At 40.9% G+C, this 21,792-nt stretch overlaps 1 protein-coding gene across 6 annotated transcripts; it reads left to right on the plus strand.

The window, feature by feature from the left end:
- The first annotated feature begins 1,198 nt into the window (after window positions 1–1,198).
- Window positions 1,199–21,490, plus strand: LOC139537317 (long-chain-fatty-acid--CoA ligase 4-like). 6 transcript variants are annotated; one of them, XM_071338482.1, is made up of 16 exons: window positions 1,227–1,292; window positions 3,318–3,378; window positions 4,755–4,991; window positions 5,287–5,464; window positions 5,628–5,737; window positions 6,873–7,011; window positions 7,320–7,470; window positions 7,774–7,897; window positions 8,031–8,102; window positions 8,319–8,458; window positions 9,416–9,588; window positions 11,812–11,886; window positions 15,029–15,217; window positions 15,433–15,547; window positions 17,043–17,200; window positions 17,360–21,490. In XM_071338482.1, exons 3-16 carry the CDS (start codon window positions 4,764–4,766, stop codon window positions 17,515–17,517), a joined length of 2,010 nt encoding a protein of 669 aa, XP_071194583.1. In that variant the 5' UTR covers window positions 1,227–1,292; window positions 3,318–3,378; window positions 4,755–4,763; the 3' UTR covers window positions 17,518–21,490. The 6 variants fall into 6 exon arrangements, with proteins under 6 accessions (XP_071194581.1, XP_071194586.1, XP_071194583.1 ...); XM_071338483.1 differs by having other exon boundaries at window positions 1,234–1,292; window positions 4,758–4,991; XM_071338481.1 differs by having other exon boundaries at window positions 1,238–1,292; window positions 4,438–4,991.
- Window positions 21,491–21,792: the final 302 nt, after the last annotated feature.

Below are 21,792 nucleotides of genomic sequence, written 5' to 3' on the forward strand. Positions count from 1 at the left end.
GGATTCCGAATGTATTGTGTGTAGAGCAGTAATTTTATATATATATATATATATATATTTTTACCCCCAGTTGTGCTCCCCGTGGGTCTCTCGGTCGCGGCCGGCTGCGACAGCCTGGACTCGAACCCAGAATCCCTAGTGGGACAGCTTAGACCACTGCGCCACTCGTTAGGCCAGCATTAGTTTATATAGGATGAGTCATGACTAGAATACAGTATATACATATAAAGTGGGTAAAACCATATGTAAACATTATTAAAGTGACCCAGTGATCAATTACTCTATGTACATTGGGCAAAGCAGTCTCTAAGGTACATGGTAAAATACCTGGTGGTACCGGCTATTAACCATGACTAAGGGCAGGGTACTGGGCGAAGGCCGGCTAGTGGCGACTCTAACATTCTGATGGCCTGGAGATAGAAGCTGTTTATCAGTCTCTCGGTCCCAGCTTTGATGCACCTGTACTGTCTCCTAGACCTAGATGGTAGTTGGTGAACAGGCTGTGGCTTGGGTGGCTGAGGTCATTGATGATCTTGGCCTTCCTGAGACACCGGTGATGCGTTGTAGTCTACTATCAGCTCCTTTGTTTTGTTGCTCTTGAGGGAGCGGTTATTTTCCTGCTACCACTATGCCAGGTCTCGTCGTTGTTGGTCTTCAGGCCTACCACTGTTGTCATCTTCAGCACACTACACAAAGGTACAAAGGTGTCTTCAGATACTATAACATTCACAACTTTTAAGTTAAAATGACTACTGATACAACTTCTCTCTTCTGCCAGCATTTACTATTTCTTTCAGTAATTTACACACTCAAGTTGGCTGCTTTCAATATATGTGGGAGATTGATCATTCAAGCAGCTGTTTAATTTTCCAATGTTGAACATTTGAGGGAGAGAAATGTCCTCCATTACCAGTATTTTCATTCACAATGCAGCAGAGTGTAATGTCTGAATATCGACTTAACTGCAATGTATATTTCATACTGTAAAATGTATTGCTTAGTCTACAGGGATCTTGTATTACATTATGACCCACCTCATTCACAAGTGTAAACTAGAGTCAGATGAGATTAATTACTTATAACTGGTTGATATGCTTATGCGTATAAAGTGACAATATTATCAAACCTAAATTAAACCAAAGCGTCAAATAGGCATGGTCTTCAGACCCATTCTCATTGGCTCCGAGAGATGGACTCATATGACGTAAAGTTTCCGGGTTGTCTCCTCTTCGTTGGAGGTTACTGTCGGTCATTCATCCTGGCGTGGTCCCGTTGACGTCTCGGTTTCTGAGGTAAGTATACTAGCTAGGGAAATGTCTAAGTAAACTGCTAGATAATCTGTTATCATCATCATCTTATTTACATGTGGCAATATTTTATATTTTTTATATCCAATGTAAGAAAGCTATCTATGCCAACTTCATTCATATATTTGTTTATGATGCTCGCCCCAATGGTAACTTATCTGGCCAGCACACGCTGCCTCGCTAGAAGCCACAATGTGACATTGTTGTTGCTAATATGTTTTATTTGCTAGGCATCCGACAAAACGTCATAGTAATTTTCTCGGAAATGTCGTTTACATTTTTATTCAGCAACGACACCTATTCATATCAAGTACATGAAGCACATCATGGGTGTCTTGCACAGTGCGGCGTGGGTCTCAGTTTTCAAACATCTCGTTGGAGTATAACAGTTGCCCGTTTCTTTTTAGATATGAGAACAATGATCGTACATTTGTTGGGATTAATAGCACGACTATTAGATACGAAGCTATGTCAAGGGAGTTGACAGAGATTACTCTCGGTCAGACACGGATATGGCTTCACTCACTGGACCTTTTTTTTAATGTATATTTTATAGATGTCCATCTCAAAGGCATGTAACATTTCCCAATAGTATACAACTAATGAACGTTTGAACAAACGATTTGATGTGGGTTATATACAGGTTTATATATGGGTTATGTATACACCACACGTGATGATGATATGGTTTATTCACCAAGAACAAAATGTGATATCAATAAATGAATTTGCAGTACCAGTCCTAATAACAGGAGAGAAAATGAATGCCACGGTCTGGTGGGCACACTTAAAATCAGTCATCACCCTCAATTGTTTTGATAGGGTGTTTGTGTTACAATTCCTACTGATGTTTGATGTAGACTTGTGTTTAAAGGCTTGAGCTACAGTACAAGGCTTGCATAGCTGGTTTTGTCGTTTTTCTGTCATGTGTTTTTATAGACACAGCAGTAGCATTGATTATCCTTTCTTACAACACAGCCTTGCTATGAGTCTTGGTCACATGTTTCATGCGTCACACAGTATTTTTCAGTGTGTGAAAGGTCATTGACATCACCTCAAGGTGAATATATTTACCAATGACATGCTTTTACGCAGTGGTGTAAAGTACCTAAGTAAGTCTTGTCCTGTTGTCCCCTCTATGACTGTAGAGAGGAACCTCATAACTGTGGTCTTTCCTCTGCCAAATGCATGATGCTCTCCCACAATTCTGATTCTGTTTCAAGGGCTGATATACCTTATACCTGCCTTTTTTATAATGGATATTTGAAAGTGGTAGGAAGATATTTTTTTTCTCACTGAATAAAAAATATTGATTGAAGAAGGAATTTGTCCTGGCTGATTCCTTTCGGGGATGTTATGCCTGAGCTTTGTTGTGCCTATGTAGTAAATGGAATTAGGCAGATCAGTGGCACATGAGCACTATAAGCACTAGAGCCTTCATTAGTACATCAACAGGGACTGTCTGGAGGGATGTCAAGTGACAAGCATTTCATCATCAGGGCAACATAGCAGATCATGATGCAAGCATTACAACATGAACATTTTTACAAGTTCTGATCCTGTCGAGGCATGCTCAGCTGCTAGTTACAGTAGCAACAGTAAGATCAATTCTATAACCGTTTCAATGGAATGTGGGTCTTTTGGCACTGTGTTCCCCTTACCTCTGATGTCAAGCTGACCTCCATTAGGCTACATTGTGGCTCTCATTGTATTATACGTGGTTTGATATGGTTTGGTCTAAATGTTTTACTGAGTAGTGGATATAAAGAAGAAGATGGACTTGAGGATGGGGCTCAACTCTTTATTTTCTTTGTTCAGGGCTTAAAATACTATTTTTGTTTAGGCTAGGATAAAGTCCTGAATAACATTCTGTGACACTTTTACACTTTCTAGTGTGCTGGTATTGCTCTTGCCAGTTGCCATCTTAGAATCTTGCGCAATGAAATAATCTGTTCTTTGGCTTACATGGAATCTGCTTTTGATATACTTGTATTTCCTTTATTTTGGCAGTTACCTTTAGGTCCAAAGGGTTGCCAAGTGGCACCAGAAATTTGGCGAAAGTAAAAGCGAAGTAAGAAAGTAGATGAATGTGTTACTGATATTACTTACATGTTTAAAATATTTTACTAGTAAATGGTTAAGGTTTCATGTAGGCTATGCTGTCTAACTTAACCTAGCTTAACCTCTTTGGCTTTATAACCATTCTGCTGAGCTCTGTCTTCTTTGTATTTCAGTCTTTTCATTTAGGCCTACGTCATTCTCAAGGGGTATTTTCCTAGGGTAGGCCTAGCGGTTAAAGCATTGTGCCAGTAACCGAAAGGTTGCTATTTCAAATCCGATAAGGTGAAAAATCTGTCAATATGCCTTTGAACAAGGCACCTAATCCTAATTGCTCCAGGGTCGCCGTTGATAATGGCATACCCTGGCCGTGGCCCCAACCTCTCAGGGAGAGTTGGGATATGCAAAAACACATTTCAAATTCACACATGTATAATAGGGCAAATATAAGCACCCAAATTGTTATTAATATTATTTATTTACAACTTGTGTTGATCATTCTGATTATTCTACCTTATAATTGTTTCTCCGTCTTAACCAAGGCACCACCAATTGGCATAAATAAATACAGGTGCTCATTCAGCTTTTTAAAACACTGACCTAACATTCTTCCAGTGCTAGGAAATGATTGCACACTGCACGCATCAATTATAGATAAGATAAAAGATTGGTCGATGTTACTTAAGATTTGACAAACATGGGCCTAGATGTTTGTGTACAGCTGCATCAGCCATTGCAGTGCTCCATTGAAACTCAGCTATTTTGTCCAGCAATATAAAAACTATAATGATATATATAAAATGCAGCTAGGTTTGATGCATTGGAATATATGCTTTGACATGAAACACATTCAAAAAGCTTCTGAAAACAAATTAAGTCATTCAGTGTGGCTAGTCTATAAATTAGATTTTGCATTATGCACAGTGCATACTTGTGGCAACTAGCTAGCTCCTAGCTGTAGTGCTTCAATATGACTAACATGCTTCTCTCTCTCCAACTCTCTCTTTCTATCCATTTTTTTTTTCTTCCCCTATGCTGAACAATTCTCGACCAATCACCCTGCTGTCTATAGAGCTAGCATCACAGACCTCTTGTGTCAAGCCTTTCCATTGAGTCGTCTGGGTGCATGTGCTGCTACCTGTCCAATCTGTAATTACCGCCACCTGCCGTGGCAATCTTTCCATGACCTGAGAGCTGAACCGTCTGAACTCTCCCTGAAGCAGACACTTCTCCCTCAAGTCTCTCTTTCTCTCCACTTCTGCCTCACCTTCAACCATGACGTTCAAAGTTGACATGCATTACATAGTCTTCTTGCCTGTGTACCTATTGATGTGGCTGTACACTCTCATCACGTTTATCCCATGGTATTTCCTCACTAATGCTGGGAAGAAGAAAACCATGGCCAAGAGAGAGAAAGCCAAGTCCACCACAGGCAAAGCAGAGGGCCCCTATCGTTGTGTGGAGAACTTTGACAACCTGGCCCGGGAGGACTTTGAGGGAAAGGACACTCTAGACAAGCTGTTTGAGCATGCAGTGCAGCGCTTCGGCAACGCAGACTGCCTGGGTACCAGGGAGCTCCTAAATGAGGAGAACGAGATGCAACCGAGTGGCAAGATCTTTAAGAAGGTAGAGTGATCACACCCACTCCATCGCACAAGAAACTAATTAGAGTGCAGTGAAGATTCTGTCAAATAAGTTACTTCAGTTATGCAACCTGAAGTGGGTTTGTATAACTTAATATAAAATCTAACTGTCCTAGATGAAATCCCCTCTTGTAGAGTAATTGACTCGAATGTCATAAACGGTTTCACTGGAAATAACTTGATTTGACTCTCCAGTGGGATATTTTCCCCAGTGAACTGAAGGCCCTTAGTAGAACTAACCCTAATAGCCTGTTCCTGTGCTCTCTCCTCTGCTGCAGCTGATCCTGGGGGAGTACAGGTGGCTGTCCTATGATGAGGTGGACCAGATCATCAGCCATCTAGGTAGTGGACTAGCAGCCCTGGGCCAGCAGCCCAAGAGTACCATCGCCATCTTCTGTGAGACACGGGCAGAGTGGATGATCACTGCACAGGCCTGCTTCAGACGCAACTTTCCATGTAGGCGTTGACTGCAACACATCTCCCTGTTTGATAATCTAACACTAGCATATAAAGTGCCACTATATTGCATTATAAAGATATATCCTGTAAGAACAGTAATATATGTGATAACATTGTGCTGTGTGTTTGCATTTAAACAACATGTTTGGTTGTGTTGCAGTGGTCACTCTGTATGCCACCCTGGGGGAGGAAGCTGTGGCCTATGGGCTTAATGAGTGTGGGGCCACACACCTGATCACCAGCGCTGAGCTACTGGAGACTAAACTCAAGGTAGGAGTTATTAGTGGAAATGAATGGTTCACATTCCAGCCTAACTACACACTGCTGTTCTCAGCTCCTCTCTGCGGGAAAGAGAGCTGGGTCGTTCCACGAAATGGGTGCCTTTGCGTCCCTTCGATATTTTAAGTAGAAATTGTGCACCACTATTACATTTTAAAAGCCTGTTATATTAAATGAAGTGCCCTTTAATATAGACCACATGGATAATTCAATAAATCTGAATAAAGGCTTGCTAAAGTGCCAAAATTATACATTTTGACACGTCCACCCTGTGCCACATCTAGGAAGATTTCAACCCATGCAATCCAAACATTTCAACAAGTTTCACCTTCAGCCCTACTTATTTTTGTTGCTTTGATAAAGGCCCAGTGATTCATTTGTGTTTTCCTCATTTTAAGGTGAACCCTATTACATGAACTGAACTCTTGTTTTAATATGGTGAAACTATTACTTAATTTTTTTTTTTTAAGAAACATTGAACATCTAATAGATATATCACAGTGTAAAAGCAGGTGAGCTGGTTCTACTCTTTTTGGCCATTTTCTGATGTTTTGTGGTGGAAAACTGAGCGGGTCGATCACACCACATCAACCCTGTTACCATTAGATAGACTAGAGATGTTTTAGCAATATTTTTTGGGGGGTTGAAACTTGCATTCAATTGCCACTCAGTGTTGCACACAAGCTTCCATTCCTCCTGTCACGAGGGGATTTATGGCTGATTTAAGATGAAATCGTCAACCCTGTTACTTTATTTGGCCCTTACTATTGTAATGTTTGTTATTTAACCTCTTGAGATGGAAAAAATTAGTTTTTTTAATGAATTTGAATATGTGCTCTTTATTACAGAGTGTTAAAATTAGGTGAAATCCAACGTTTTTTTTGTTTTACCAAGTTACACTTCTCAAAAAGAATGACCCAGCTATCTTCAGACAGGATGTGTGTAATCACCTCCGTAGGTGAAGGAGGAAGTTAAAAACACATGGGGTGTTTGTGTGTGAACTGAGATGTGTTGTTCACCTGAAAAACAAACCCCTGATATCATCAAAACTTGAATGAACCCTAAAGGGCTGAGATTACTCATGTCCAAAGTCATGCCAAATAATGTCTTCCTATGTGTCTGACAGAATGTTTTGCCAGATATGCGCAACCTGAAGCACGTTATATATGTGGACAACAAGAGCATCAGCAGGGCGGGCTACCCTGAGGGCATTCAGATCTACAGCATGCAGGCAGTACAGGAGTTGGGAGCCAAACCTGACAACTGTATGTGAAAACACATCAACAGCACTTTTCATATACAAAACACACAGGTCACACTGTTGGGTCACTGTTTTAGGACACCCTGTTATGTCAAACAGTGTTTGCACTGAAACTTGAGTTTACATATGGCCCAAATGCCATTGTAGAGATGGTAAAATGTATAAGCAGCTAAACAAAGTCTGATGAAGTATAATATGCACATATGCTGGAAGTTTAGTTTCCCACTGCGTAGTAAAGCATGTACTGGCTTGGACTGTACCATTTATTTTCTAAGTATTATTAAGTGATGTGTCCCCCTGTGCTCCTGGCAGTGAGTGTAGCTGTGCAGCGCCCCCAGCCCACAGATCTGGCCGTGGTCATGTACACCAGCGGCTCCACAGGACGACCCAAAGGAGTCATGATCATCCACAGCAACCTGATCGCTGGCATGACGGGCCAGTGTGAGAGGATCCCAGGACTGGGGTGAGCAGAGCACTCTACTGCAGCGACTCTATCAGTATATAACCCACATTTAACTAGGCTAGTCAGGTCTCTGCGTCACATTCCCATGTCAGACACAATGTTTTGAAACAGCAGACAGTGTAATGTACTGATGATACCCTTGCCTGAACATGATTAATCATGCACTCTTTTGACTAAACTTGATAATTAGATAAACAGTATTGTCGAAGTGCATAACCACTGTGGTGCAGGGTTACAGATATTGATGATGTAAAGTGTTGTCTCATCTTCATATTGCTAAGTTGTGTTTGTGTCCATGTGCAGGCCAAAGGATACCTACATTGGCTACCTGCCTCTAGCTCATGTGCTGGAAATGACTGCTGAGATCTCATGTATGACGTATGGCTGCAGGATTGGCTACTCTTCTCCACAAACACTCTCTGACCAGGTAATAGACTCAGCAGTTTGATCTAAACCGATAGAATTGATCATGCATATTTAAAACTAAAACTAAAAATATATATTTGTTTTTGCAATGTGGGCAACAATCTAATGTTATTTTTATATCTTCTCTTTTGCAGTCAACAAAAATCAAGAAGGGCAGTAAAGGAGACTGCTCTGTGTTGAGGCCTACTCTGATGGCAGCTGTACCGGTAAGAACTAGCATCCTTCCTTAAACTTTCTGCTTATCGCTGATGTGTTAGTGTTCTATGAAAAGGCTGTCTCCTTTAGAGATTTTTAGAAGTCTGCTGTAGAGGACATCTTCTAACAGGTAATTATGTTGGTTCTTTCATAACTATCCTGCAGCATTTATGTCCTCTGTAGACAGTGGAAGCAGAGATATAAGATGTTTATCTGTTATCTGTCAGGAAATAATGGACCGAATCTACAAGAATGTGATGAACAAGGTGCAGGAGATGAGCTATGTGCAGAGGACACTCTTTAAACTGGGCTACAACTACAAACTGGAACAGATCAAAATGGGCTACGATGCCCCACTCTGCAACATGTGAGTACACAAGGACACACACACACACACACTGCAGCATGTTTCTATCTACCATACACAATCCTGTTACATGCACATAGCTATCTCTATAGGTCAGATCCCTGATACAAGATTAGTGCATAAATAAAATGTAATTGGTCATATGCGCCGTATACAGCAGGTGTAGACTTTACAGGGAAATGGTTACTTATGAGCCCATTCGCAACAATGCAGAGTTAAGAAACGAAGAAAAAATATTTGCTAAATAAAAAAACTAAATAGTAACACATTAAAAAACAGTAATGAGGCTATATACGAGGACTACCAGTACCAAATCAATGTGCAGGGGTATGAGGTAATACAGTATGTACATGTGGGTAGAGGTATAAGTGACTAGGCAGTCAGGATATATAATAAACAGAGTAGCAGCAGTTTATGTGAAAGTGTGTGCGTAAGCATATTTATGTTGGAGTGTGTGGGTAGAGTCTAGTGAGTATGCGTAGAGCCTGTGCAAGGGAGTCAGTGCAAAACAATTAAGATAAAGAAATAAATATTAAAGGAGGTCGATGTAAATTGTCCGGGTGGCCATTTGATGAACTGTTCAGCAGTCTTATGGCTTGGGGGTAGAAGCTGTTCATCTGGGATGATGGTGTTGATGTGAGCCATGACCAGCCTTTCAAAGCATTTCATGGCTTCAGATGTGTGTGCTACAGTGCGGTAGTCATTTAGACAGGTTACCTCTGGAATTTGTGTATTTTAAGTGTACTGTATGCTTGTGTGTATTTTGACTGGTTTTGGAGGAAACCATATTTTTATGTCTGCCAGTCAATGCTGCTTATCAGATATCAGGGTGTCCTTCTGACTGATAAGGGTTGATTACGAAATAGCTCTATTTGATATCAGAGTGAAATTGCATCAGTAAACATGAACTAATGGTTAAGTTCGAAGTTGATTTCCTTCCTCTGTCCTGTCCGTCAGGCTGCTGTTTAAGAAGGTGAAGGCTCAGCTGGGAGGGAACATCAGGATGATGCTGTCAGGAGGAGCGCCCCTGTCCTCCGCCACCCAGCGCTTCATGAACATCTGCTTCTGCTGCCCCGTGGGACAGGGCTACGGCCTCACAGAGACCTGCGGAGCAGGTACCATCACAGAGGGTGAGTCAGGGCAGGCACAGCCATGGACTACTACTACTGGGGTCAGGGCATAAAATTAACACCTGTCAAATGCGGGTAGATTTTGGTATTGGTGGGTAAGAATGTATATTTCACCAGCCACATTGGTGGGTGGTCAATGTGCAGGGCTCTATAGTGAGAGCATTACATTTGCGATAAAAATAGTAAAAAGTCAAAGATGAGCACATGTAGAGTTAGGGTTAGAAAAATGCTGCAGTATCTGTTTTCAAAGTATTTCTTCGGTTTTGTTTCATAGCTGCTAATTGCATGAAGACATAGGAAACCTGTATATCCCACCTCGTGTAAAAAAAACATTGCCTGGCAGGGGAGCTGTGCGCAATGGGTGAAGTGCTGATATATTCAATTTTGGAGGCGCTACAAGTTTGTCTAATTTACTCAAAAGTCTACAAAGTAAAGTGAGACTTTGTCCTTGTGTTTCTTGGCTATTTACATTGTTGTGTTCACAAGCTTGGTTGTTTTTAAACATTAGTTTGAGTCTGCTGCATCAACTTATAGCAAAGAGACGGCCTAGTCAGATCCTAAATCTCACAGACACGTGACAGGACTCGAGTGGTCACGGTACCACTGTAAACCCCCGCCCTTAAAGGGGCAGCTGAACATTTTGATCCTGATATTTGGATTGAAAGACTCGGGTCACAAAAAATGAACTGAAATTGAGCAATATACCGCAGTACTTCTTACTAATACATTTCTTGTTTTAGAAACATTACAGAGCATGGTCATCTGTTTGTGTTTGTTTTTTTATGTAATTATGGGGGGGAAATATTTTGGCTGGTAAAAAATCTGAGTGGCAGGTAGATGTTTTAATCGTAGTCGTAGTGTGTAGGAGAATGGTGGGCGCTCTGTCATTTGAGTCTTCACCATTGTGTTTTTTGTTAGGAAATTATACCTATGCATGCTATGGCAATTTGGGCTTTAGCCAAGACAGGTCTTTGAGAGCATGCTATTGCTCAGGCTTCTTTTTAATCTATTGAGTTGCCCTGAGAGTTTCATGTCTTTAAACACACATACTCTGAGGTAAATGTCTTTGTTCAAGCACCAACCTGTGAAAGGTTCTGTGATACTGGGATTGTTGATGGCAGAGGAATGGCAGCTATACTAATTATAACTATTTTGCTTCAATCGGCTTTGCTGTTTAGGTCACGCAGGTATTTCTCACTTTTCAGTGCATTCTGAATGTGGAAGGATATGCTTGTGAGACGCTATGCAGCAGTATTTGAGTGTGAAACAGTTTGTCAAATGATGCCAAATAACCACTGGGGCCGATAAGGCCATATCATTTAACAGGACTTCAGGACATTGATTCTTGGAAGGCAGAGGACAATGTACAAGTTCTTAGTTTAAAAACAAACACAATATTATATTTGATAAAACAATGTATTGTGTTTGCTATGATTTGATTTTCCTCATAGATCAAAGCAGTGTATGAACTTATCATGACAGTGTTGAAATTGTGAGCCTCCGCTCTCTGGTCAATCTGAAGCACAAGTACGTCTATTGCTTTATGCCCCAGGTGTGCATGAGCACTGATGCTTATTCTTTAATAAGAAAACCTTGATTTGAGAAATATTCCGAGACTGGTTTTTAGTAGGCCGTGTTACAGCCTACTACTGGCATCAAGTATTAAACTCTGGCCTCCCGGGTGGCGCAGTGGTCTAGAGCACTGCATCGCAGTGCTATGCTGCGCCACCAGAGTCTGGGTTCGCGCCCAGGCTCTGTCGCAGCCGGCCGCGACCGGGAGGTCCGTGGGGCGACGCACAATTGGCTTAGCGTCGTCCGGGTTAGGGAGGGTTTGGCCGGTAGGGATATCCTTGTCTCATCGCGCTCCAGCGACTCCTGTGGCGGGCCGGGCGCAGTGCGCGCTAACCGAGGGGGCGGGTGCACGGTGTTTCCTCCGACACATTGGTGCGGCTGGCTTCCGGGTTGGAGGCGCGCTGTGTTAAGAAGCAGTGCGGCTAGGTTGGGTTGTGCTTCGGAGGACGCATGACTTTCGACCTTCGTCTCTCCCGAGCCCGTACGGGAGTTGTAGCGATGAGACAAGATAGTAATTACTAGCGATTGGATACCACGAAAAATTGGGGAGAAAAGGGGATAAAATTTAAGAAAAAAAAAAAAAAAAGAAAAAAAAGTATTAAACTCTACGTGGTGTCTTTATTTATCTGTGATTGTGTGTTTTGACTCCAGTTGCAGACTACAGCACTGGGAGAGTAGGAGCCCCCCTCATCTGCTGTGAGGTGAAACTACGAGACTGGGTTGAGGGTAAGACATTAAGCCTATAGAAACACACACTTATTTATGAACATTTTTGATAAAGTGTACTGCACTGTTGAGGAGAGCTTGCAAGTAAGAATTTTACTGTATTGTTTACACCAGTTTTCAAACCTTTTCAGCAGGGACCCCAAATCTTTTTGCCATAATTTCTCGGGACGCCATTTTTTCCAGCCAGATCTTCTGGCGAACACACCCAAAATCAAATAACACAGCCTTAAAATCTGTACATTTTGATTTTCACATCAACAAATAACGTTTGATTCATTACATTTTCTCTCTAAGAGAACCAATACATACAGTGACTTCAGAAGGTATTCATACCCCTTGACTCGTTCCACATTTTGTTGTTACAGCCTGAATTTAAACTAAAATAATTCTCACCCATCTACACACAATACCCCATAATGACAAAGTGAAAACATATTTTTGGACATTTTTGCAAATGTATTGAAAATTAAATACAGAAATATCTAATTGACAGAGTGAAAAGAAGGAAGCCTGTACTGAATAAAAAATATTCCAAAACATGCATCCTGTTTGCAACAAGTTCTAAAGTAAAACTGCAAAACATGTGGAAAAGCAATTCACTTTTTGTCATGAATACTAAGTATTTGTTTGGAGCAAATTCAATGTAACACATTACCGAGTACCACTCTCCATATTTTCAAGCATAGCTGCACCATTGGCCTCATGGTAAAAATCCATGAGCGGTTTCCTTCCTCACTGAGTAAGGAAGGACACCTGTATCTTTGTAGTGACTGGGTGTATTGATACACCATCCAACGTGTAATTAATAACTTCACCATGCTCAAAGGGATATTTAATGTCTGCTTTATTTTTACCCATCTACCAATACTATAGGTGCCCTTCTCTGTGAGGCATTGGAAAAGCTCCCTGGTCTTTGTGGTTGAATCTATGTTTGAAATTCACTGCTCGACTGAGAGAGCTTACAGATAATTGGATGTGTGGGGCACAGAGATGAGGTAGTCATTAAAAAATGTTAATAACACTATTGCACACACTGAGTCCATGCAACTTACAGTGGGGAGAACAAGTATTTGATACACTGCCGATTTAGCAGGTTTTCCTACTTACAAAGCATGTAGAGGTCTGTAATTTTTATCATAGGTACACTTCAACTGTAAGAGACGGAATCTAAAACAAAAATCCCGAAAATCACATTGTATGATTTTTAAGTAATTAATTAGCATTTTATTGCATGACATAAGTATTTGATACATCAGAAAAGCAGAACTTAATATTTGGTACAGAATCCTTTGTTTGCAATTACAGAGATCATACGTTTCCTGTAGTTCTTGACCAGGTTTGCACACACTGCAGCAGGGATTTTGGCCCACTCCTCCATACAGACCTTCTCCAGATCCTTCAGGTTTCGGGGCTGTCGCTGGGCAATACGGACTTTCAGCTCCCTCCAAAGATTTTCTATTGGGTTCAGGTCTGGAGACTGGCTAGGCCACTCCAGGACCTTGAGATACTTCTTACGGAGCCACTCCTTAGTTGCCCTGGCTGTGTGTTTCGGGTCGTTGTCATGCTGGAAGACCCAGCCACGACCCATCATCAATGCTCTTACTGAGGGAAGGAGGTTGTTGGCTAAGATCTCGCAATATATGGCCCCATCCATCCTCCCCTCAATACGGTGCAGTCGTCCTGTCCCCTTTGCAGAAAAGCATCCACAAAGAATGATGTTTCCACCTCCATGCTTCACGGTTGAGATGGTGTTCTTGGGGTTGTACTCATCCTTCTTCTTCCTCCAAACACGGCGAGTGGAGTTTAGACCAAAAAGCTCTATTTTTGAATCATCAGACCACATGACCTTCTCCCATTCCTCCTCTGGATCATCCAGATGGTCATTGGCAAACTTCAGATGGGCCTGGACATGCGCCTGCTTGAGCAGGGGGACCTTGTGTGCGCTGCAGGATTTTAATCCATGACGGCGTAGTGTGTTACTAATGGTTTTCTTTGAGACTGTGGTCCCAGCTCTCTTCAGGTCATTGACCAGGTCCTGCCGTGTAGTTCTGGGCTGATCCCTCACCTTCCTCATGATCATTGATGCCCCACGAAGTGAGATCTTGCATGGAGCCCCAGACTGAGGGTGATTGACCATCATCTTGAACTTCTTCTATTTTCTTCTATTTTCTAATAATTGCGCCAACAGTTGTTGCCTTCTCACCAAGCTGCTTGCCTATTGTCCTGTAGCCCATCCCAGCCTTGTGCAGGTCTACAATTTTATCCCTGATGTCCTTACACAGCTCTCTGGTCTTGGCCATTGTGGAGAGGTTGGAGTCTGTTTGATTGAGTGTGTGGACAGGTGTCTTTTATACAGGTAACGAGTTCAAACAGGTGCAGTTAATACAGGTAATGAGTGGAGAACAGGAGGGCTTCTTAAAGAAAAACTAACAGGTCTGTGAGAGCCGGAATTCTTACTGGTTGGTAGGTGATCAAATACTTATGTCATGCAATAAAATGCAAATGAATTACTTAAAAATCATACAATGTGATTTTCTGGATTTTTGTTTTACATTCCGTCTCTCACAGTTGAAGTGTACCTATGATAAAAATTACAGACCTCTACATGCTTTGTAAGTAGGAAAACCTGCAAAATCGGCAGTGTATCAAATACTTGTTCTCCCCACTGTATGTGACTTGTTAAGCACATTTTTACTCAACTTATTTAGGCTTGCCATAAAAATGGGGTTGAATACTTAATGACTCAAGACATCTCAGCTTTTCATTTTTTTAAATTAATTTGTAAAAATGTCTAAACATATTTCCACTTTGACAATATGGGGTATTGTGTGTAGAACAGATACCAAACATCTCTATTTAATCCATTTTAAATGCAGGCTCTAACACAACAACACGTAGAAAAAGTAAAGGGGTGTGAATATGATGTTTTCCACACACATATAGTATGCATATCATGGATGACCTGGACATCCTCGTTCAGTAGCTGCCCTGTTTGCCTCTTGTTAGCGTATTTGCATGTGGCTCTCATTATGTGCCTTGATTAGTTTCCATGTGGTTAGTTTCTTCCTGTTCCAAACAATCCTTTTATTCAGCTATTCTCTCCCACCATGCCTCACTCTTATCTTCCCAATGTGTTTCCAAGGCGGATACACCAGCCAGGACCAACCCCACCCCCGTGGAGAGATCATGATTGGTGGGCCCAACGTTACCATGGGTTACTATAAGAGCGAGCACCTGAACAATGACTTCTGGGTAGATGAGCAGGGCCAGAGGTGGTTTTGTACCGGGGATGTGGGGGAGATCCACTCTGATGGCTGTCTGCAGATAGTGGGTGAGTGGCTGAGAGGAGGTGGAGAACATCTGAATAATAACACCAGTGCTCACTGTTCATTGCACAACAGCTGCCTCTCAACACTTTATGACCATGAAGTAATACTGTCATAAACTATTCAAATTGATCTAAACAATGCTAACTGCCATAAAACCTCTCAGTGCTATCCTGCCATATTTCAGTCTTCTCACTGACCCTCTCTGCTTTGTTTGTAGACCGTAAGAAAGACCTGGTCAAACTGCAGGCTGGAGAATACGTGTCCTTGGGGAAAGTGGAGTCTGCTCTGAAGAACTGCCCCCTTATTGACAACATCTGTGCATATGCAAACAGGTAACTCTTCTGTCTGCTTTATTATACCACATACACTACTGGTCACTTAGAAATGTCCTTGTTTTTTAAAGAAAATCAATTTTTTTGTCCATTTAAAATAACATAAAATTGATCAGAAATACAGAGTAGACATTGTTAATGTTGTAAATGACTTGTCGCTGGAAACGGCTGGTTTTTAATGGATTGTCTACATAGGCGTACTGAGGCCCATTATCAGCAACCATCACTCCTGTGTTCCAATGGCATGTTGTGTTAGCTAATCCAAGTTGATCATTTTAAAAGGCTAATTGATCATTAGAAAACAATTTTGCAATTATGTTAGCACAGCTGAAAACTGTTGTGCTGCTTTTAATGAAGCAATAAAACTGGCCTTCTAGACTAGTTGAGTATCTGGATCATCAGCATTTGTGGGTTCGATTACTAGCTCAAAATGGCCAGAAACAAAATCCTTTCTTCTGCTACTCGTCAGTCTATTCTTGTTCTGAGAAGTGAAGGCTATTCCATGCAAGAAATTGCCAAGAAACTGAAGATCTTGTACAACGCTGTGTACTACTCCCTTCACAGAACAGCGCAAACTGGCTCTAACCAGAATAGAAAGAGGAGTGGGAGGCCCCGGTGCACAACTGAGCAAGAGGACAAGTACGTTAGAGTGTCTAGTTTGAGAAACAGACGGCTCAAGTCCTCAACTGGCAGCTTCATTAAATAGTACTCGCAAAACACCAGTCTCAACGTCAACAGTGAAGAGGCGACTCCGGGATGCTGGCCTTCTAGGCAGAGTTGCAAAGAAAGAGCCATATCTCAGACTGGCTGAAAAAATTAAGATGGGCAAAAGAACACAGACACTGGACAGAGGAACTCTGTTTTCAGCTGTGCTAACATAATTGTAAAGGGGGTTTCAAATGATCAATTAGCCTATTAAAATTATTAACTTGGATTGGCTAACACAACGTGCATTTGGAACACAGGAGTGATGGTTGCTGATAATGGTCCTTTTTAAAATGTTATTTGTATTTATTTCACTAGGCAAGTCAGTTAAGAACAAATTCTTATTTTCAATGACGGCCTAGGAACAGTGTTTTTTTCTTCTTTTCTTGTCAGCTCGGGGATTCGATCTTGCAACCTTTCAGTTACAAGTCCAACACTCTCACTAGGCTACCTATCTACATAGGCCTCTATACGCCTATGTAGATATTCCATTAAAAAATCTGCCGTTTCCAGCTACAATAGTCATTTACAACATTAACAATGTCTACACTGTATTTCTGATCAATTTTATGTTATTTTAATGGACAAATTTTTTTATTCGCTTTTCTTTCAAAAAACAAGGACATTTGTAAGTGACCCAAACTTTTGAACGGTAGTGTAGGTTTTACATTGATACCAAATGCATTTGTGGTTATGTTTTAGTAGTTATTCTACATGTATCACCCCTAAAACATATTCAATGTGCATGCTCAAGTCTAGTCTGTATCATTTTATTTTCTCTTGCTTTTAGTGACCAGAACTACGTGATAAGCTTTGTGGTACCGAACCAGAAGCAGCTGACAACTCTGGCCAATAACAACGGCATAAGTGTTGCCTGGGAGGAGATCTGTAACCACCCAGCCATGGAGGAGGAGGTCCTGAAGGCCATCAAAGAGGTGGCTGCCTCAAGTAAGGCTGAAACCTACTCTGACACATATCTTGTTAACTTGACTAACCAGATGGACAATAACCTAGAATTAATAGACACATAATTTTAGTGTGTGACGAGGGCTTTGCTCATGCCATGCATATCCCTTTTATATTAACCATTTTGCGCCCCCCCCCCAGTCAAACTGCAGCGTTTTGAGATCCCAGTGAAAGTGCGTCTAAGCCCAGAGCCCTGGACTCCTGAGACTGGCCTGGTGACAGATGCATTCAAACTGAAGAGGAAGGAGCTGAAGAATCACTTTCAGACTGATATAGAGAGAATGTACGGAGGAAAGTAGAGCCACCATCTGATCTAACCAAAGAACGGTTTCCTTACAACTTTCACCAGTGATGTGTGTCTGAATAATAATACTATTTATTTGTATAGCGCTTTTCATAAGAGTTATCTCGAAGCTCTACAGAAAAAGCAACACTTGAGTGTAAAAAACATTAGGAACACCTTCTTAATATTGAGTTGCACCCCGTTTTGCCCTCAGAACATTCTCAATTCGTCAGGGCATGGACTCTACAAGGTGTTGAAAGTGTTCCACAGGGATGCTGGCCCATGTTAACTCCAATGCTTCACACAGTTGTGTCAAATTGGCTGGATGTCCTTTGGGTGGTGGACCATTCTTGATGCACACAGGAAACTTGTGTGTGAAAAACCCAGCAGTGTTGCAGCTCTTGACACACTCAAACCGGTGCGCCTGGCACCTACTACCATACCCCATTCAAAGGCATTTCAATATTGTTCCTTGCCCATTCATGCTCTGCATGGCACACATACATAATCCATGTCTCAATTGTCTCAAGGCTTAAACATTTTCTTTAACCTGTTTCCTCCCCTTCATCTACACTGATTGAAGTGGACTTAACAGGTGACATCAATAAGGGATCATAGCTTTCACCTTGATTCACCTGGTCAGTCTGTTATGGAAAGAGCAGGTGTTCCTAATATCTGTACACTCTGTGTTTAAAAACAACATACATTTAGAATCAAGGCAGGTAAAATAGCAATAGTGGGCTAGGTGCGATTTATTATTTTTTGCTTCGGACTAGGACTGAAAAAGACACTGTAGAAGTGGAATTTAAGGCCCGTTTTTAAAGTTTAGAGTGATGGAGAGGCTCTCAGGTCGTCAGGGAGAGCATTCCATAGGAGAGGGGCTAGGGAGCAGAAGGCTCAGTCCCCTTAGTTCGGAATGTGTGTAAATGTGTCTGAGTGTGTGTGTATGCTCGCGTGTGTTTGCATATGCTTCAAAGCATTATGCCTGTGAACTGTAGAATTGTTGTTCCACGCCATCTTTTTTGTCAAATTATGAATGTCAGTCCATAAAGTCCAGCACAGAGGGATCAGCTGGTTAGTTACAGCTATTTGTGTACATGCAGTTGTCTCCATGCTTGGGGGACCGCACAGCGTTGTGCAAAACTGCAATTTGAATGCAAGTCTTGTATTTGCATATTGTAATTTGCCTTTGGAATGTATCATTTTTTTTGTCTAAGGGAGTTGGGTGTCATGTCTTGTGAATTGGCCATTGTCAATTTTAGACATTTCCTGTAGCTGTAAGACAGGGTTGGGCAATTGGTGGCCCCCTATTGTAGGCCTGAGGATCAATTTCCAAACATAGGGCAGCCCCCCCCCAAAAGTATTTTCATTATTTAAAAAAATGTAGTTACTCATTCGGGGGCCACACTTACTGTTGAGCGTTAGAATAGTAAAATACACAAGGTGCAATTTCTAAATGTGATATAATAACAGAAAAACTGCTGATGCACACCAGTCACCAACAGTCACTCAATTAGCCATGTCAGCTAACAATTTTTAGATTAAGTCTTGCCAGCTTTCTAAACTTGTAGTAATCATTGTCGAATTCCGATCAGGCACGTGACCAGGGCCCCTATTGATTTAGTTAATTACTCTCACTCAGATACAGTTATAGCTGATTTCGGGATTGTATATCGATTCGGAAAATGTGTACAATTTCAGGAAATTAGCTTTAAAATTGTAAAGATTTCTCCCCCCATAGCAAAATGGTTAGAATTGCAGGAAATTCGCTGTAAAACTGTCATTTTTTCTCTCTCTGCCCCATGACAAAATGTGTAGAATTGCAGGAAATGTACTTTAAAATGTACATTTTTCTCTCCACCGTCAAATCTTGCTTAGGGCCCCCAAAAGGCTAGGTCCGGCCCTGGAATAACGTGGTGAGGAGGAGCTTTGTGGACCCATACACTCCGGAAGTAATTTATCCAGCCAAACTAGCATAGTTAGCCAGCTAGTTTAGTCAACTCAAATGTCACATGCGCCGACTACAACAAGTGTAGACTTCACTGTGAAATGCTTACTTACGAGCCCTTTCCCAACAATGCAGAGTTAAAAAGTAAGACAATATTAGCAAAAAGGGAAAACCGTGGAAAACAAGCTCTGGACAGGATATAGCTGGGCGCACATGTGCACTAGGCTAATTCAGGACACAGAAATTGTAGTTTTTATGCCCTAATATGGTGGGGGAAAGTTAGATTAAACAATTCAGACACTGAAACGAGTACATCAGATGACACAAATTTAAGGAGAGCAAATCGATATAATCCCAAAATCAGCTGTAACTGTCAATAGTAAAACAAAGCTTAAAACGATATTTGAGTAAAACTGAATCCATAAAATGAATGGTGAAGTCGCTTACGGACACGGTAGCGTTCTCCTCCTCACCACTCTAGTTAATTTACTTAAGAGAGTTAAGTAGTTTATCTGCACAAATGGATTGATTGAACAAATCAGTTGACTGCATGTATGGGTATGGATGTGAGTACGCAGATCCGCAAGCAACTGTGGCCCATCAGGATAAATTCCGATTTTTTTTGTGTCCACCACTCCCATCAACGTTGCCCTAACCTACTGGTAGTTTGATGAAAATAAAACATTATGCTGCCCCCTAGTGTGCAAGCCCCCACAGTGCTGCTGTATACATTTGCTTGTTCTATACATAGGATCATATTACTGCCACAAGACTGCCGTGCCCCCACAATCCTTAGGCTATTGCACATAGTTGAAACATGAGTGTAATTTTGGAAATTTCTGTCACCTGTGCTTGTTTAATTTTGGTTTTCGTCTTTTGAACCTACTCATGACATTGTCATAGTGACACAACCCAACCCAAGCATGTCACGTTATGTTTTGGATTTTTCAGGTACTAGGTCTGGTATGGTGAATATCATTCTTGCTATGTTACAGAATGGATTATCATTTCTGTTTGAAGATAGTCCTTTAGCCTCTTTGTTTCATGCTGATCTCTACCTACACCTCTGTTTTTGTATACTGTACAATATTTATAGACTTCGGTTATATGTTTCAAGTCATCTTTATAATGTAATAGTTCTACATTTCTGACCTCTGGATCTGCCAATTTAATAGTCTGTATGCTCTTGAATAATTGTATATTTATCAAGATATGAAATACTCAATATAATTCAATGCAATTTTTAGATGATATGCTGTTAAATCCAATTGAGTACCATGTGTAAATAAAACTTGAATGTAAAGATTTTGTATGCATGTACATTAAGGTCAAGTTCAATTTTGAGCCATTTGGTTGTTGTTGATGAATTTGATACTATTGAATTGTTTAAAGGTCACAATTGTGCTTCTTGAAACTTTGTGTGGAACGTTGACAAATGCTGTGAATAGGCAAGTTTGCTTCAGCAAATGTACAGACATTCAAAGCTAATGAGTTATAGCATTCTGAAGCTGTTTAACCTGGCATATAATGCAGTAAGAGGGAATTTATGGTGTAGTGACCAAATGAAACATGCAAATTAATGCCAAAAATGTATATTCCAGGATGCATTCGTATCATAAAATACAATTGAACTATTATGCACATATCCTCAATGGCCAACACATTGGGATAAAACATAGACACTGTTACAATTAGCCATGATATGACTAATCCATTGTCATATCACGGCTATGTTCCAATAGGAGTTAGAAAGGTCAAAAAGCCACTACATGTTTTTTGTCAATGTTTTATAATTTTTTACACTCAGGGTTAACTATACATCAACCAAGAATGCATTGCAGTAGTAATTATTTTATCTTACGTTAATTGTGAAGCACTTATCTTCATATTTTGTCAGCTCATTTGTATTATTTATAAAAATCTGTTACGTGTATGAAACAATGTGTGTTAAGGGATGGGCAGTGTGTACATTCTGGTTAAGTCATTTTCTGTACATGTACTTTTTATATGAATATATTAAAGCTTTCTGCCCACTGTAAAATGTTTTTTTATTATTTGAAGAAGTGTCAGTCAGATGAATATTAAGTATTGTTCAATGATATACAATTAGGTTCACTAGTTTAAATCTACCACATTATTTCACAGTTCTGTGAAGAAAGAGATATTCTCCCTATCATTGGAGCAAGCTTTGCAAATCTTTCAAGCAAGGATAATGACTGAATTTAAACCATGCCCAAGGTATGAGGTGATGAACGAGTCTGGTTCCTCATTTAAATAGGTAGTGTAGGGCTCACAGCAAACTTAAATCTGTTTATTATAGGGCTCACTTGGAGTCATGGCAGG

This window comes from Salvelinus alpinus, chromosome 13, assembly GCF_045679555.1.
Source record: "Salvelinus alpinus chromosome 13, SLU_Salpinus.1, whole genome shotgun sequence".
Taxonomy (NCBI): Eukaryota; Metazoa; Chordata; class Actinopteri; order Salmoniformes; family Salmonidae; genus Salvelinus; species Salvelinus alpinus.

Excerpts from the sequence above, each read along its gene's own strand:
- LOC139537317 (XM_071338480.1), top strand. The coding sequence starts at position 4,641 with ATGACGTTCAAAGTTGACATGCATTACATAGTCTTCTTGCCTGTGTAC. Across the intron at positions 8,103-8,318 it reads CTCTGATGGCAGCTGTACCG|GAAATAATGGACCGAATCTA; the intron begins GTAAGAACTAGC and ends GTTATCTGTCAG. Across the intron at positions 11,887-15,028 it reads ACTACGAGACTGGGTTGAGG|GCGGATACACCAGCCAGGAC; the intron begins GTAAGACATTAA and ends TGTGTTTCCAAG.